Raw genomic sequence first — 18,039 nt, 5'->3', positions numbered from 1 at the left:
CTTTGCTCAAGAGAGGATCCAATTCCTGATTTTTTTAGACATAAAATATGGAATTGAGATTCCCAATTTATATTGAGGATCTCAGCATGGACTATTCTTGCTCGAATTAATTTTTCTTGGACGCATGGCCCATTCTATTATTTAACATATTTCACGTAGGGTAATATTTGGAAGATCAAATTTTTACACCAAATTTGCAAATCAAATAATGTGTCACCAATAAGAAACAAGTACGTTAATCGACACTTAATTCAGACATATATTTAGCATGTCACGTTTGCAAATTTATTGTTTTCTTTGCATTTCTTACGAACTTGCACATGGTGCTTATAAATGCAATTGTGTCTCTTTCCTTTTTCTGATGAGAAAATTGAAATTAGAGTTTTTGATTTCAGAAATAAAACATCGTAGTATTAGTACATGAACTTGTCACAATGTAGAGTAATAGTTCTTTCAGAAACTTGTTAGAACTAATTATATATCTTATTTGTTTGTTAAAACCTTTTATTTTGGGCAGAAGTTCTAGCGGTGCTACTCAAAAGCACTGTTGCTTAACAGTGTGATGAGTTCATAAATCATTATTCACGGATTTTTTTATTCAAGAACCAAAGCTAAAATTAAACCGAAGTTCAAGATTCATAACTCCAATTTTCTGTTTTCTTTTTCCCTTCTTCTATTTTACTTTTCAAGCTTCGTGGCAGATTCTTAGGGTTGTGGTTTGAACGAATTTGCGTGCTTCAAAATTCCAAAAGAAAGAAAAAGGAAAAAAGAAAGGTGGCTTGGGATTGTATACTTTGCAGAATGTACAAGTTATTCAACAATTGGTTTGCTTTTAGCATAATATCTAGTCATCGGGCCTTTTAGTTTTAGGAAAGCAAATATGGAGAACTAGTTATTCTTAAGTTCAACGTGAAAGTTCCTTACAAGGAATAGGACGTTGCGAGTTGTGAGTTGTGGACTGCTTTCATATTTAGGCACATTTATTGGGAAATGGTGGTTGAATTATCTTTTTCTTTTTAGGAAACGCTAGATAAACTTAAAGATTATCTTATGATTTGAAGCCTGTGACGATTTGATATATATCTTTTTAAAATTTCATGAAATACTTACGAAGTTAAGAATTATTGCACTATTGACCCCTCTTTCAGCCTAATCATCTGGTCAATCGTTGTTTTTTGACCTAGAACTCAATGAACCCATTTTTACTAACGTAGGATGCCAAGTCTACAAAAAACAACTGATAATAATTTCTTCAACGAAATTCCTAAACCTTTTGATATAGGAAGAGATGAAAATGATCCTTTCAACATCAATTTGGCGTCCTATGGGCAATGGTGATTAACCATCATGCGTTATGTTAAAAAATAGCAGTTCACTTGATAGTCAAACAAGTTAGACCAATAGAGTAACAATTTCAAACATTATAGTTTTTTTTTTCACGTTTTAAAACATACGAGACCTCCAAAATTCAAAATTTGAAGAGTGCAAGATATGACTAACACTTAAATCCAAGTAAATTGTTTGCTACAAAGTCTTCTTATTGCCTTAAAGTCTTGTTAGAAATATAAAAAGGTCTTTTTGGCGTCGAGCATTTGGTCGACACGAGCACACCAATTGTGGAAAACTTGAAAAATGGTTCCCAATTTTGGTGCATCGATTTGGAACTACCTCTTGAGTGAATTAGTGACTATTTTTCAATAAGTTGTGCCATCTTCTGAAAACGACATCTAAACCCTCCTGTTTTTAGCCGTGGTAATATATGTGCAGTGTGAATACGACATCACACCTACAACTCTCTCAAGTTCCTCCAAAACCGCAGAGACTGAAAGTGAAAGCATCTTCCATATGGAACCCTAGCAGCATCTCAACAGCTAACGTTCGTCTTCGTGGCCTCCTTATTTTTGTTTATGCTACATTGATATCAAGCCAATATGCATGTCGTTCTCCAGATACTTCATCGACGTTGAACTCTCGAGAGGATCAATCATAATGAAACAAGACGAGCCAGGATTCTCCGTGAAGAAACACTAGGACATGTTTGATAACTATTTTGCTTTTAGTTTTTAGTTTTGAATTTACATCTTTTGTGTTACGAGGAAAAGTACATGGAAGAAAATAAAAATGGAGAACGAAGACGAAAACAGTAGTTGGGAGGCGGCTGAAATGAAGTTGATTATACAAAAACAAAACATAAAAGTGAAAACAAATTAAAATTGTTTCTAGTTTCCAATTTTTAGTCGTCAAAACACTTCTTTTTCCAACATATTCTCCCTCTATCTGCAACACTAAAAAACGAAACTAACTCGAAGAGTTTCAAGTTTCAACACTCGCTCACTATTGACCCAAAAATATGAACCTAAATTTAGTTTACACCGTCAAAGGCAGTGATTAGATTCACAAGGATTATGACATTCGATGCCATTTCAAAATCACTGATGATCATGGCATTTTCTGGTAAGAAAAGACTTTTCCTCTTTTTTCAGATAAAAGGTATTTGACGGAAACGTAACATCCAACCAACAGTAAACTAGCAACTCCAAATTAGGGGTGATTCTAGGTGTAACAGGAGATATATCGCACGAAAAGAGTACAAGACGACGACATATTACCCGGCCGCCCAGTCTAATAAGATGCAAGAACTTAATAGTCAACTGAAACAATGAGTTTACAGGGCGCCTCTACAGAGCACCAACCAAAAGGAACATACTGTTTTTCAAGTTCAAAACTCAACCCACAGAATAAACATACTACGTTTAGAAGACGAAGACGAGAACCTTTATCTGCATCGGCCCCTGAAGCCATTACTGTAGAAGAATCGAACACAACCAAAACAAATACTTCATCCAACATTCTTGAATACCATTATTAGTAAACGAATGCGAACCTTCATAATGGAAGACTGGCCCGAAAATAAACTAAGAATTGCTGGTTCAAGTCGCGAAAGCAATCTTTCTGGAGTGGCTGTCACTGCATCATCTGCCTTCCCTAACCCCGCATCAGCAAAAGTTGGGTGCACCGGGTCACACCCCTTTCCTTGCAAGAATGTGGGAGATCAACAGAACCGAAAACTGTACATAAACCCCTCTCCCCCTCCTACATGTCGTTTTAAAGATACCACAACAGAGCATCATAATAAAAGCCCCCCTACATCTCTATTTTAAAAATTCCACAACAGAGCATCAAAATAAGCTCCTAAGTTGAGGAAATATATCTACTCCACCAATTCCCCCTCCTAAACATTAAAAAAAAGACAAAATACGAAAACCGTCCCTCGGGATTTGAAGGGATTACAAAGAGAGGCTTGCTTACAAGTTTTTCAAGATGAGCATGAAAATAAGTAAAATACAACATACGACGCTGAACTTCTAAACTTACCCGAACCATATATATGCTCTTAAACACCCACTTTGTTGCATTTGCTCACAAGTAAAAGCACAAGTAGAAAAGAACCCGATAATTTCGCAATCCAATAGAATGTCTTCTCATTCCTTTTCTTTCTTGAAATTCTGTTTCTCGGTTCTCCACATGGTTTAGCATCAACTCAGCACAGACTCTGAATTCATGTGAGAACCATTTCCCCCATCACCACTGCTAGATGATCCTATGGGCATAGACCGCTGCGTGAAGTCCAACAACAGCTGCCTCTGATGCTCATCAGTGTGAGGAAGGCTCGCACGCAACAGTTCAACTGGCATTTCACGACCAATTGCTCTGGCTGCATCTGAGCCAATAATAGCCACATTCAGAGGGGCCTGCATTAGCAGTGACTGCATTACAGTATCATATTTATTTACACAGTACTTGGTCAGAAGGCCAAAGAACTCATCAAAGGAGGCCTGCCAAAGTTGCCGATTGGTCATATTGCAGTTGCTTACAGCATGAGGATCAGTTAAGAGTTCAGTTGCCCTCTCAAGAACTGAATTGAGGATAAGAGAGGCCCCATCTCCTGCAGGGCTTCCAAGGGGGCGAAGCGGGGGTTGCTCTGAGGAACAAACCACTGCTGCAAGACAGGCACTAAGTGCACCAAGGTCCATACCTCGAGCACATGATGAAACAACCCTTGCAAGAATATTCGTAGTTTCTGCAGCCACTGGATCAGAAGGGTAGCTACCAAACAAGAACCTTAAATGACGAAAGATGGCCATACAGACTATTCGCATGAGCTCACCACCGGGAAATAAAAGCTGCAGGTACTTTGCCAGGAGCTTCCGGCCCTTGGGAAGTGAGACTAACCTTAGAAATACAAGATCATCCTTATGAAGCCCAACTGTGGGGCCATTGTTGCCAAGTGGGTCAACTAATTGAAGAGATCCTGCAAGTCCTTCAAGCAAGGCCTGCCGCCGATGCCTCACTTGGGTTCCACCATCTTGGAGTTGATTGAATTGTAGAAAACGATCAATATCATCCACATCCAGGAGAAGACAAAGCCCATCCTCAATTGCAACCCTAGCAGCAAGCATTGGCTCCTGTTCTAGCGGCTTCTCAAAAACCTTTTGTTCAGTGTTGCCAGGGCTAGATGAATTTGGAGGCTCAACTTCAAGAAGAGGGCGAGGCCTGCGTATTGAGGAGAAGGGGACTCTCCCAAGAGCATCAACCTGGAGAAAAGCATGTGGTTCAGTATTAGCTCGTGCTCGAGGAGGAAGATCCCTTAATTGAGTTGGGCAGAAATGGTGTTTCAACTTGGCCCCAGCAGATTTTCTTGAAAGACAAAACTGGTGGTAGTAATCATCGACATATGGGTCATTGCTGTGAGTTGCAGCTAGCTGCATTCGGAGTATATTTTCAATTTCATCAGCTGTCATATACTTGGACCTAAATTGTGGCCACCCACCTTCCCTCCTGTGGCTACCTGTATCAAATCCATGTTGAGAAAAACGCATATTCAGTCTAACTTTCTGAGCTGATTTTGGCCTTTGATCTCCAAGATCACCCATACCGAGCATTGCTTCAAACTTGCTCACCAAGGGCGGGGATGCAGAAAGATGGGGGTTAAACAGTTGAGACTGCATTACCGACAAATTATTAAATGATGGCTGAACTGGATGATGCAGTCTAGGATCCTGTGGTTGTGACTGTTGCTGATGCATCAATTGTGGAGGCACTAAACCATTCTGATGAGCTAGCTGTTGTTGGAACAAATTGTTCATAAGACCCGGATGATCTCCATAAACACCACTTTGATTGGCCCATTGCTTTTGGGGTCGGCTATTAGAGAGACCAGGGTTAAGCTGAGGCAAATTTCCACCAAAATGCGATACATGAGGTAATCCATTCAGTTGAAGTTGAGAGCTAGAGTAAGGAGATTGGTTTGGAGAAGATAATCCCCCCTGGGGCCCACCAGAAAGATATGGGTTCAGGTGGCTTGCTTGGCGGTTTGGCGAAGCCTGCTGAGGTCTGCCACCTGGAGGCGGATAAGAAGTGAAAGCTGATTTCGGCACCAGAATTGGTTCACTGGTAAAATGTTGATGGTGCTGCTGCTGCAGCTGCTGTTGCTGGGGTTCAGGATATGAAGAAGTTCTATACAAAGGCATCGACTCTGCTGGATGAGCTGAAGAATACGGGTGTGAAGACCATCGTTTCCCATCCTGAGTGCTTTCAGCTTCAAGTATCTCTTCATCAATCCAGTTAGGAAAATGCTCCTGCGCCCACTCAGCAGCAGATGAACCTGGAAGAAAATGTTATAATTAGAAGCTTCAATGGACATCAACATATCAAATATATTCAATAAGTCCTCAAGGACACAACAGTGAACCCAAATCAACTAGTCATAATTATTGGACTGCAACTGATTCCAAACACAGCACGCCTCTAGCACTTTTCATCAAAGCTTAAACACAAATGAAGAAAAAAGTTTCCAACACATAGAATGATGTGCACGTCAGAACCAAACGGTCGAAGTAAATATTTCATTTCTAGGTTTCGCATCATAATATCACACAGATCCAACCTAAAAGGAACTTTTTCAATATCCTACCTATGGCTATACTTTACAAGGTTTCAGCAGAAACCATGAAATAAGAATAATTGTGGTTGTGTTAGCAGAAACGATTAAATAATAATAATGTTGCTGTGTTATCATAAAAACAAATGTGTTATCATAAAAACAAATGAAGGCTTTGCAATCAACTGAAAAGATATTCAGTCTACACAGAACCAGGCTTGAAGCAGGCTTACAGCAACTCAGCAAAAAAAAGATAACCGATATTTGCACTCACTTTCTCTGGATCCTCTATCACCAATTACTCCAGCACTCCTAGTTCCACTAACATCCTTGTTTAACTGCAACCAAAACAGTGACTTAGAACACAAAACCCAGAAATACCTAAAGATATAGTAATAACAATGGAAACTTTACGGCTCAAACATCAAACGGTACGTTGTAAGTTAGCACAGAATTAGAAAGCTTAGACTAATATTAGCAGCCAGATTTCTAATTCTCTACAGAACTTATAACTTCACACAAAAATTTGACCTAAAAAATGTTAGTTCCTATAACCAGGTATGTAAGTAGCCTGTGTTAATTTCATTTGCTGGTTCAAAAGTAAAATACCATGCATCCATGCCTCCTACCAAGCAAAATTTAAAGCCTAACCATAAGCACAACAGAAACAACACATATTCAGGAAACATAATTATCCACAACCAGCACGCCCTAATTCACAGTGCAATGAATTTTGCCCTAAGCATGCAACTCAAAAAGAATAAACTTATTGATAGAGAAACAGGTTTGGACGAAGAGAAATGCTGCACTACAAAAGAAATATCCAAGGTCCACTACAGGAGGTGCATTCCATTCATATTGCTACACTGTTGTTGATCATAAATTCATGGTAAACTCCAGATAAACAGACTCCACTACTTCTCGTCATGAAACAATTAATCCAAATTACTAGCACACAGTTCACTAAAGTAATATGAAGGCATATGGTACAAAATTGTAACATTAAATTATGAAATTAATGATTTCTTCGTGTCTCAACATGATTAAATAAAACATCTTAAAAGGGCAGGGCATTCAATTGCAAGAATTGAATGTTTGAGAACAAATGCAAGATGGAGGCATGCCATATTTTCTGAGAAGCAACACACCTTTATTATGTAGAAGAAAAAATGAGCATGCACAGATTAAAAAAGAAAATATCCCATCAAAAGGGTCCTTACATTCAGCTGCGATGGTGTGCTTAGAGAACCCAAAATCTAACACCGTCTCTCCAAATTCTCCCTAGCAGCCACCTTATGATCTTCAAAACCAATCCTGCCCAACCATAAAACCCAATGAACTGCTAGCCCCATAAGACTTTTGCTTTCTTCCCTCTCGCTAAGTTGGTATGCCACTTGCAGTTCCATCACCTAAGATTCATCTTTTTTTTTTTATATCAGTAGGGCTATACTCAGACCACCCTCAATGAGAGCGGTTCCCATCACCTATGATTCATCTTTTTATCACCATTGCTATACTCTGACCACCCTCAATAAGAGCGGTCTTATTGGAACCATCCAAACTACTCACCCAACCCACCTTTAACCCGTCCCTCCCCCCAAAAAAGTAACTAATAAATAAATAACAACCACTCTTCACGTTCCATCTTAAGATGCACATAAATTAACAACCAATAATTCTAATCCCTCTTTTACCAAACAAACAACTGACTTATCTTAATGTTTTTAAAAATAAAGAACACTCACTGAAATAAAAACAGGGCTTAAAAGATGTTGAACACAGTTTTCCCACATTTTGGTTCCCAACTGAATTGTCAGAATTTTCTGTTTCAAAATGCCCTCGCCCATTGTGAAACAGAAAATTAAACAGAATGAAAACACTAACAACTAAACATCAGAACTAGTTTAATCCGCTTCATGTTGATTGAGAGTTTTATACAAAATAATGCATCTTTACTACCTGCATCATTAAGTTCGCAGTAAACTAACCTTTTCAAAGGTTAATGATAAGTCATCAATATCAGATAGAGATATGTCAACCTGCCAATAAGAAAAAAACAGTTAGTTCAACCCATTGCAATTTTTCCTTCTGCCATTTAACACCTACAACAGTCAAAACTTAGAAACAAAAGAGGGACATATATATATATATATATATATATATATATATATATATATGAGGAGGAACAAGGGACAGAGAGTTCGGTCATGCACCAAACAGGTTGCACATGTATACTTAGGGATTATCATAAAAATCAGAGAACAAAAGGTTTAACCTCTTGTCTATTATATAGAAACTCCTCATCATCAAACCCAACTGGAGCCTCCTCTTCATCTAAACCTCCCAATTCAACTTCCTCAACAGAATCTTTACCAAAAAATGCGTACTGCGATGCATCGAATACCTCTCCTGCATAAAATGAAGAAGTCAAAGTCAAACGAAGAATTAAATGATGCTCCAAATAATTACGTAATGAAGCAGAAAAAAAGAACACTTTCCAATAAAGCACCATGCAACTACTTATTCAAGAAGCCAAATAACTATTGAAAATTTTGTATTACTGAGTCGCATACATTGACATAGAGAATTGAAACTTGTATACACCTAATTACATAATTAACCAAGTTAGTGTTTCTTTTTTAAAAGAGTAAATATTATGAAGTATGGAGACCTCCGATTGACTGCAGAACATTTTATTTATCTGAAAGACACACCAAAACCATATTTATATTGGCTGTTAAAAAGTATAGGCGAGCACGAGATTATATTAAACCTTTGTCCAACAATTATTCAAATCCTAAGCTGAACCACAAAGTAGTTAATAACTACATTCAAACAACACGAACGGAACATAGCCCAAACACCAAAGTGAACAACACAGCAATCCAAAACTGTTCCATCTGGTTTCCAGTAAACAGTATCAAATTCTCCATTAACAATTCACAGTTTAAATTTCCCACTTTTACAGTCTGTTTTCTCAGCAGTCAAACAGAACCCAGATCCAAAAACAATACTAAATAATCAAAACAACAAAGCAAATCGTGAAAAACCAATAACAGAAGAATCCCAGAAAGCTCAGAGAAACAAACCTGAGGAATTAAGCTGCAATTGGTTGAGATCTTGAGGGATAGAAGAGGCAGCCTCTTGAATACTACCCCTACTTTCAGACCCCTCCATTTTCTACACTCTTTCTCCTATATATCCAGTATATATACGTATATATATATATATAGAGAGAGAGATATTCAAATGTAATCAAAGAACGCAAAAACTGAACAGAACCCAGTAAACTAAAACCCTAAAAATTAATCAGGAACTGAATCTCCGAAGCAAAATTTGAATCTAAAAACAGAGGAGCAAAAACCCTTGTAAGCTGAAATATGTGTGAGGTTTTTCTGCTAAGCTGACGATTGAAAAACTGGAGAAAAGATCTGTACGGTGGTTGGGGTACAAGAATCCACCATGGTTTCGGCAAAGCTGCTGTCTTTGGGTTGGATTTGTAATACGAAAAAGAACCCTAAGATAGGCAGGCAGGGGATAAAGTTTGAGCCTTTTTTTGTAATATTTTGATAGGAATTTTTTGGCTTATCAAAACTGGGATTGGATCGACGGATTAGATAAAATAAAGAGAGGACGGTGAGGTGAAAATATTTTTATATATTTTTTATTTGAAAAAGTTTTAGAAAATACAATAAAATTGAGAAATAAAAGGAGGTTGTAGAAGTTGGTAGTGGAAATGCTTTTCTTGATTTATATGGACTAAAGTAGGGGTGATGTGAGATGAAACACTCACCATTGAAAGGAGACCCACACTCGAATTAAAGTCATGTTTAGGTATGGGAGTGAATATTAAAATAGATAAAATAAAGATAATAATTGATTTGGAATAGAAAATAAAGATGGAATAAAGACAGTTATAACGTGTTAATGAAGTTATTCTCAATTTTTTATGTGAACTTTTGCAGCGTAATAATAATTATTTATTTTAATTGGTATGATGGATACATAAAAGGTAATATTGTGATTTTGGGTTGTAAAAATCAAATATAAATTGTCTCGAATGAACGTTTAATGCTCTATTGTAATCTTGCATACAAATTTATTTCTAAAAGCTTTTTGTACCATTAATGTTTTCTCATTGCCGTATTTGTTAGAAGTGGGTAAAGAAAATTTTCATCTAAAACCAATATTGAAAAGAAAATTGAATTTGAGACTTCAAGTGCAAGATTGATTGTTATTAATTAACTTTAGGCACAACTCCCCTTCTCAATCAAATCCATAGCTTCATGAGGGAAAAAAAACCAAGACTTCTTTTAATCATGTTGACTTAAAAGCTATCTCTAAAATGTTTCTTTAGAAAACTCTTCAAATATTTTTATACCAAGTTGATGTAGACATTTTATATGAAGTTGACATTTTTTTTTCATATTATTTACACTAAGAAAAATGGGGTGGGCTAAGCCTTACAATGGGCTATCAATAATATGGTTCAAATTCGTTTTTGGCGAGAATCGAACATAAGACCTTTTATTAACAAATAAAGAAAAATATCATTAGACCGTAGTGTGGCATATGAAGTTGACACTTTAGTTTGATACAATTCTATTTCTTCTCTGTAAAAATGAAAAGAAAACGCAAAATCAAAATGACAATGTTGTATATGATAAATCCCATACATGTTGATCTATTTCATATAATCAAATGTGTCTTGCAAAAAAAGATTAGAAAAAAAAATTAGGATTAACTATATTTTACGCTTTTTAAATTTAGGGAGTTTTAACGAAACACTTCCGATACTGTTCACTTTTAACGAAAAATCACATTTTTACCTTTTCCTGGTACTACTTACTACACCTTTATTTGTCATTTTTCATTAAAACTAAAGTATTTTTGAACTTTTCGTTAGTTTTTCTTTAAAATTAAGGTTATTTTTAAAATAGGTTATGAGGTTTCAATTTTTCCACATTGCACACTGAGTTTTTGAAATTGTATCAATTTACACATTTTGTCTCTGAAGTATAATTATCTATTACGTTGAAGAGTTTCTTTCTTAATGTGGGCTTACAAGTTAGCCCATACAAGGACAAACTTTTCAGTGTGCTTGGAACACGGAGCCGTACATCATATATAATTATACAACTAGATGAACACTTGAAAAAAAACTTCACACGATTGAAAATCTCTCTCATATAAAGGTCTAAAGTAGCGTACCACCCTGTATTCCAAAGACACGAAAAATCTCTCTCATATAAGGGTCGCAAAGTCCACCATATCATCAATTTAATGATTTTTCATACAATAAATTAGATCAAAGACATAAATTGATATAATTTACACACTTTAGGATGCAATATGAAGGGTAGTGTTATCCACACACCTATTTTTACTTCTCACATACCTCTCTCAACTCTTGTCCATCAGGTCGATTAAAAAATATTAATGACAAAAAAATAAGGGTAAATCTCAGTTTACTACCCTTATATTTCGTGGTTTTCAACATTTAGTTCATTAAGTTTTTTTCGTCCCAGAATTATACCTAAAGTGTTAATTTTGGAACAGTCTCATACATCTGTTAGCCAAACTATTAAGTCTCCCGTTAATTGATGACGTAGCGCTCATGTGGACAATGACTGGACACCACGTGTCATTAAAGGGTCCATGTGACATCCCACATCGCCCAGGGGAGTGATCCTTATATGTATATTCTCATCCCTACCTAGCACGAGGCCTTTTGGGAGCTCACTGGCTTCGGGTTCCATCGGAACTCCAAAGTTAAGCGAGAAGGGGGCTAGAGCAATCCCATGATGGGTGACCCACTGGGAAGTTGCTCGTGAGTTCCCAAAAACAAAACCGTGAGGGAATGGTAAGCCCAAAGCGAACAATATCGTGCTACGGTGGTGGAGCGAGCCCGGGAAGTGATCCGCCCAGGGCGGGGATGTGACAGTCCAAGTGGATTTTTTTTTTTTTTTTTTTTGAGAAGGGGTTCAAAAAAAAAAATTTCGCCCAAATTTTTTTGAAAAAGAAAATCAAATTAAATAAGGAAAAAAACCACAACTTTCTATTTCAAATCTGCAAATTCAATTCCAAACAAACTTTGAATTCTAAATCTGCAAATTCATCATTTTAACTACCAACTACCAACAAAGTTTCAAGGGTTCACAACAAAGTTCAATTGTCAATAACTTTCAATTCACAACAAGGTTCACAATACACCCTCCAATTCACAGGAAAGTATAAAAAAACCACAACTTTAACAACTAACGGGTTAAGGTATTCTTCCAAAATATAAGTACACAACTAAACCAAAATAAGAGCACCAAAAAGACCAAAGATTTGTCCAAAACACTAAAGATCTATCAGAAAGTTGTTTAAAAAAAAAACTAAGGGCATATTCAACTATAACAAAATGAACCCTTAAACAACCTAAAACATTAAAGCAGCATCATGGAACATTCCTCCTCCTTTTCTGACCTCTTGCAGTAGACTTTGAAGTGGTTTGAGAGGCTTGAGTTGGTTGAGATGAAGGTTGTGGAGCTTCTTGAGTGCATGACTGTGATGACTTAGAGGGTTGTGATGCCTTAGATGTTGAGGCCTAAGTAATGAACTCATATAGCATTAGCATTGACATATACTACAATTCACAAATAACAAATTCACTTAAGAAATGAAAAATCAACAAAAAATATCAAAAGTATACCTCATTTTTCTTACTTTTTCTTCCTTTTCTAGCAGCTGGAAGAGGATGAGTGGTTGGGCATATGACCTTGTTGTGTCCCAAGGCCTTGCAAACACTACACTTCACACTTTTTTGCCCTCTCTTGCTTAACTTGAATTCATTTTCATCACCCTCCATATGTCTCCTCTTTTTTGGTCTCCCAGGCTGCCTTTTAAAAGTTGGAGGAAGAATGTATTTGTTTTCAGATGGATCCCATTATTTCATGCCTTGGACGGGTTGAATCAAGTTTTCGTAAGCTTTAAAGTACTTTTCCTTCTTGTACCAAGAGGAAACAAATTCCTCAGGCTGTTTCCTTGCATAATAGATGAACAAGCAACCATGTATGCAAGGAAAGCATGTCAAATCCTATCTTCTACATGAGCAAGTACACCCATTCAAATCCACCACAAATATATTGCATCTGCCTTTATCCACTTCAAAATTTTCTCCTCCAAACCATGTAGTTATAGTGTATGAGCTTTTCAGTTTGTACACCTCTAACTTCTTTTGGATTTTTGGGCAGATAGCTCATTTATCCTTCCTCATTGCATCCTTTCTCAACCATATCATATTCATCAATAAAACTCTCACAGAGGTTGTTTAAGAGAATGTCACACTGACTGTGTGTCTCAAAGTGTGACATACTCCAATGCAAGACTGGTCTCTTCACCCACCATTTATAAGCTTGGACATTCAACCTATTCACCCCAGCCATACTCTTTCTAAAATCAGCGATGGTTGTTGACTTAGCAACATTCCACAATGCATCTTTTAATCATTTCCCCTTAAACCCATCTACCTTGTAGTTGGTGTATAAATGCCTAACACATAACCAATGATTACAATCAGGCAACACTTCTCAAAAGCGAGTATTAAACCCTTTTGTTTGTCAGAAATGAAAGTCCAACCACGCTGATTCACAATTCCTAAGTCAGCAGCTAGCAGTTCCAAAAACCAAACACAACTGTCCTCGTTCTCGAGCATATACAGTAACCCAAGTTTGGTTATTTGCATCCATTCCCACTACAGGCAGTAACATGGCCCTTGAACACTCCCTTCAAGTGACAACCATCCAACCCTACAAGCTGCCTACATTCATCCTTAAATCCATTTTTGCAAGCCCCCAAACAAATATAAATCCTCTGAAATATCACATGAGTATCATCATATGGCAGCACTTTCATCTGAACTGTAGTACCCGGGTTTGTCCTCCTAAGCTCATCATAGTACTCCCACAACTTTGTGTACTAATCCACGTTACTCCCATCAAGGATTTTCAAACATTGTGCTCTCACTTTGTAGTCATATAACTCTGCAATTTTATCATATTAGTATGTGAAGTAATACCCAATTGAATAAAGTTTTGAAAGACACCAATCCCCAATCCCCAATTTTATCTTGCAGCAAGTGAATAAGGCACCAATTCCTAATTTTATGCATTAGTATGTGATGTAAAAAAGTAGGCAGAAAGCAAAATAGGTCATATAAAAGCAAACCAATTAATAAATCCCCAATTTTATCAATTTAGGATTTCTGAAAGTTTTTATCTAATTACAGAGAAGAACAACCCATTTTTCAAAATTGATGACAGAGTACGATGGAAAAATTGATAAAAGAGTACAATGGAAAAACTGATGAAAGAAATTCCTAAACTTCATCTGTATATCCTTCAAAATTGTATGTAAATTACCTTGACAGATGGAACCTCGGAGAAGGACAATCTAAGCTGGTGAAGGAGATGATGAGATGAATTGCAGAGAAAGACAAAGTCGCCGGAAACAAGAGAAACGGAGATGAGTTGACAGTATTGAAAGAGAGTTGCGATGGCTGAAAAGCTTAGGTTTCTAACTTTCTATCGAGCAGGGAGTGAGAGACTGAGAGTAGTTTGGATTCTTTGGAACTTTTTGGATAAATGAGTCAAATGACTAGGATATAAAATAATAATAAAATTTACAAAATACATAATTATATATATATATATATATGAATATATACATAATATAATATTAATAATATTGGTCAGGGTAGGTGACATTTGCATAGTTAATTGTTTGTTTGCTTTCCCTTTTCATGTTTCGATTTTGAGTTCTGTTGCAAATATGTTAGAATGCGTCAGCTCAACTTATTTGCTTATTCTCATTACTTGCAGGGGTTAGGGAATAAATTTTTATCAAACATTCACGAAGTGGACTCCATACTTCAGGTTTCAATCCCTTACTATTTGTTTAGATGTTTTGAAGGCTTCCCCGTTTTGAATTGAGAAAATACCTTCATGAATTTGTTTTATAACATTGTCGATACTTTGGGGCCGGCCCAGCTTCTTCTCTGTGTTTTGTTTTGTATAATCATTATATGCATTGTCATTACGTTGATACTTTTCATCAATAATTCTTACCTCCACATTGTTACTGACATGTTTAATGTTGTTTCAGGTTGTTCGCTGTTTTGAAGATAACGATGTTGTTCATGTGAGTGGCAAAGTTGATCCCAAGGCTGATATTGATGTTATCAATTTGGAGCTTATTTTCTCAGATCTATTTCCTCTGTACGCTGGTTTGCTAATTAATATTCCTCTGTACGCTTACCATCTTCCAAGCAAGTTCTGGAGTTCATTACCTATTTCTTGTGATGCTGTGGATCCTGATTCCTTGTCTGTCATTTACCTAGATCACAAACCAGTTGGTCTCTCAGATTTACTCCGCTTTGAAATAGTATTACAATTTTAAATCCATTTGATTTGAAATTGGGCATAAATGATGGGAACCAGGACTTAGCGATTCATGAGCTTGTCAATTGATGATTTATGGGAAGTATTTTGGCGTGAACTATCATGCTGTATGAATAAGACAACCCTCTACACACCCACCTATATATACATGGTGTGTATATATATATATATATATATATTTAATGCAAACATATTGTTAAATGCTAGTGCCATTTTCTTGTCCTAAGTTGATGCTGTATATAATAATTTTTTATGATAACTTCGTAGCTTACACTGTTTGGGAGTTCCTTGTTTTAACATCTTATACTTTTGTCTTAGGGTGCCTCTATATTATATGTCTTTAATATTTAATACTAACTTGGTAAGATTGGATGAGCTGATTGAACTAAATTGTCTTATTCACAAGAAATGCAGATTGAGAAGAGAATGGAGAAGCTGAAAAAAGGAAGGGCAAAAGACTCACAAACCAAAGCCAAGGTATAGTTTTATCCGATGCTAACTTACCGTACAGTGCACAAGTACATCACACTCTATCCCCTTTATTTTTTCTCCTCTATTACCCAAAGTATTAAGGTTGTACAAAATCATAGACACAAAGAGTTCTAATTTCAGGAGGAAACAGAAAGGTCCGCCTAAGACAAAATTCAGAATGCACTGATGGAAGGAAAACCAGCACGACTGCTTTAACAGATTTGGAAAAAGATGCTGTAAAGCATCTTTGCTTGCTTACAATGAAACCTATTATATATGTTGCTAACGTTGCAGAATCTGATCTAGCTGAACCTGGGCTTAATCCTCATGTCAAAGAAGTGATGAATCTTGCTCCCGAGTTGCAATCTGGAGTTGTGACTATTTCTGCACAGGTTTGGTGATACTGATACATGAGAACATAAGTATTATTGTTTGAAATTAAGCAAATATTCACAAAAGGTTCCCTTTCTCTTTGCTTGTAATGGTTGATAGGAATTTGGTGATTTTTTGTCTGAGACTAGCAGATTTGTGTTCCTACGTTTTGTTTGCCTTCAGCTATCACACTAGACATGTGAACTAGGAAGTTTGCATTTGCAGGTTGAGTCTGAGCTTACTGAACTACCATATGAAGAAAGAATGGAATTTTTGGAATCTCTTGGTGTTGGTGAAAGTGGTCTTGGAAACCTTATCAGAGCAACATATAGCGTCTTGGGGCTACGCACTTACTTTACTTCCGGAGAGAAGGTTAAACGAATGAGTTTGTGAATTTTTCTGATTGTGAAATACATATTCCATTTTTGTTAAGAAGGTTGTTGTTCTGTTGTTTACAGGAAACAAAAGCATGGACCATACTTGCAGGTGAGCTTTAGTTTTGCTAAATGTAAACTTGTATGCCCAGAATTTGTTTTACTGATAGTTGTGGGTTGAAAATTCCTGTTTTTGATTGTCTTTGCCATCTTTTTTTGTTTTGAATGGAAAACAAAGCCCCTTGCTGCCATGAAGTGACTTAGATAGGTTAGGAAGTATGATGAACAAGTTCTTCATGTAATGTTGTTCTCTGATTCTTGTTTTTGGTTAATTTAGGAATGACTGCACCTCAAGCTGCTGGGGTCATCCACTCTGACTTTGAGAAAGGTTTCATTCGAGCTGAGACGGTAAGAATCGTAGATAGAAGTTGACAAGTTGTATCAGTTAATATTGGTAAACTCATTGTTTTATAATTTCATTATAAAACATCTTACCTATTTGTTAAAGTTTTTAATAATGTTACTAGAACTAAGAGATCCTGGGCTTGCACATTACTTAAATGATACGTGGGAAATATGAAAATAATAACAATTCTTGTCCTTTGTTGTTAGGTGGCTTATGATGATTTTGTCGCTGCTGGTTCGCTTGCTGCAGCAAGGGAAAGAGGAGTTGTAAGTTTGCTGCTTGTTATTAGATTTAATTCTCATGTTAGCTAGTAGTAACACGTATAAATTCTTTCCAACTCTGGTCAGCATTCGGGTGCGAAGCAATTACCGCATGATTAGTTAACATTCTATTTTTGAATGTAACTTAGAGCTGTATCTAAGGAAGAGAGAGGTCTTAGATTGCTTTCATCTAATCAATATTTACTTCAGTAAACTTCTTAACAAGCTCATATTGATACATGGAAACACCTCGTCTTCCTAAGTAGGGGGGACCAACTTGATGTTGCTTACTTCACAAGATGGACGATGTTGATCTACATTCAAGTCCTAAGTTTGGTATGGTGAAGTATTATTTTGTTATACGTCGAAAGTACCATAAATTTTGCTTGAAGAGTAAATAGCTCAATCGACTGTTGAGATTTTGGAACACAATTTTGAAATCCTACTAGACTTTACTCTATTTAGTACCATCACTTTAATTGTAGCCTTTATGTATTCTATATACAGATAAATGATCCGGAAAATGTTTTGGGCAATTTCTCCCTATCACGCTTCGTCTCGTGTTTATAGGCTCGTGTTTTAGTCCTACATGATTTCACTGGGTTCCTCATGATGTCGCAAGTGAACTTATGCTCAACATTTTTCCGCAGAATTTAAATCAATTTCTGTGTAGGAGTTATTTTACAAATGTAACATTACATTGTAGTGCAAAAAATTCTTAAGCAATAAGCAACGAAGATCGGACGTCGCTATCGACAACTAAGAATAATTT

At 36.5% G+C, this 18,039-nt stretch overlaps 1 protein-coding gene, 1 long non-coding RNA gene and 1 pseudogene across 4 annotated transcripts; 1 reads left to right on the top strand and 2 right to left on the bottom strand.

Annotated features, from left to right (window-relative positions):
• Positions 1–2,551: 2,551 nt before the first annotated feature.
• LOC137726032 (protein PAT1 homolog) lies at positions 2,552–9,667 on the bottom strand. 2 transcript variants are annotated; one of them, XM_068464889.2, is made up of 5 exons: positions 9,031–9,667; positions 8,217–8,350; positions 7,930–7,980; positions 6,216–6,279; positions 2,552–5,665 (listed from the first exon to the last, which is right to left on the bottom strand). In XM_068464889.2, the coding sequence occupies exons 1-5, from the start codon at positions 9,116–9,118 to the stop codon at positions 3,537–3,539; spliced, it is 2,466 nt and encodes an 821-aa protein (XP_068320990.2). In that variant the 5' UTR covers positions 9,119–9,667; the 3' UTR covers positions 2,552–3,536. The 2 variants fall into 2 exon arrangements, with proteins under 2 accessions (XP_068320990.2, XP_088550297.1); XM_088694171.1 differs by having other exon boundaries at positions 7,162–7,980; positions 9,031–9,537.
• A 2,441-nt stretch (positions 9,668–12,108) lies between these two features.
• LOC148696705 (uncharacterized) lies at positions 12,109–14,547 on the bottom strand. The gene is made up of 3 exons (XR_015962014.1): positions 14,347–14,547; positions 12,639–13,968; positions 12,109–12,533 (listed from the first exon to the last, which is right to left on the bottom strand). It is a non-coding gene; the product is annotated as an uncharacterized LOC148696705 (long non-coding RNA).
• Positions 14,548–15,601: 1,054 nt separating this feature from the next.
• LOC137724702 (uncharacterized) lies at positions 15,602–17,935 on the top strand (annotated as a pseudogene). Its single transcript, XR_015962013.1, has 6 exons — positions 15,602–15,861; positions 15,997–16,247; positions 16,453–16,599; positions 16,686–16,713; positions 16,939–17,009; positions 17,214–17,935. The product of XR_015962013.1 is annotated as an uncharacterized LOC137724702 (transcript).
• The last annotated feature ends 104 nt before the right edge of the window (positions 17,936–18,039 follow it).

Source organism: Pyrus communis, chromosome 5, assembly GCF_041283825.1.
Source record: "Pyrus communis isolate YQ-2024b chromosome 5, ASM4128382v1, whole genome shotgun sequence".
Classification (NCBI taxonomy): domain Eukaryota; kingdom Viridiplantae; phylum Streptophyta; class Magnoliopsida; order Rosales; family Rosaceae; genus Pyrus; species Pyrus communis.
Note: the sequence above shows the minus strand (reverse complement) of the source record. Positions and strands in the feature narration are given on the sequence as shown.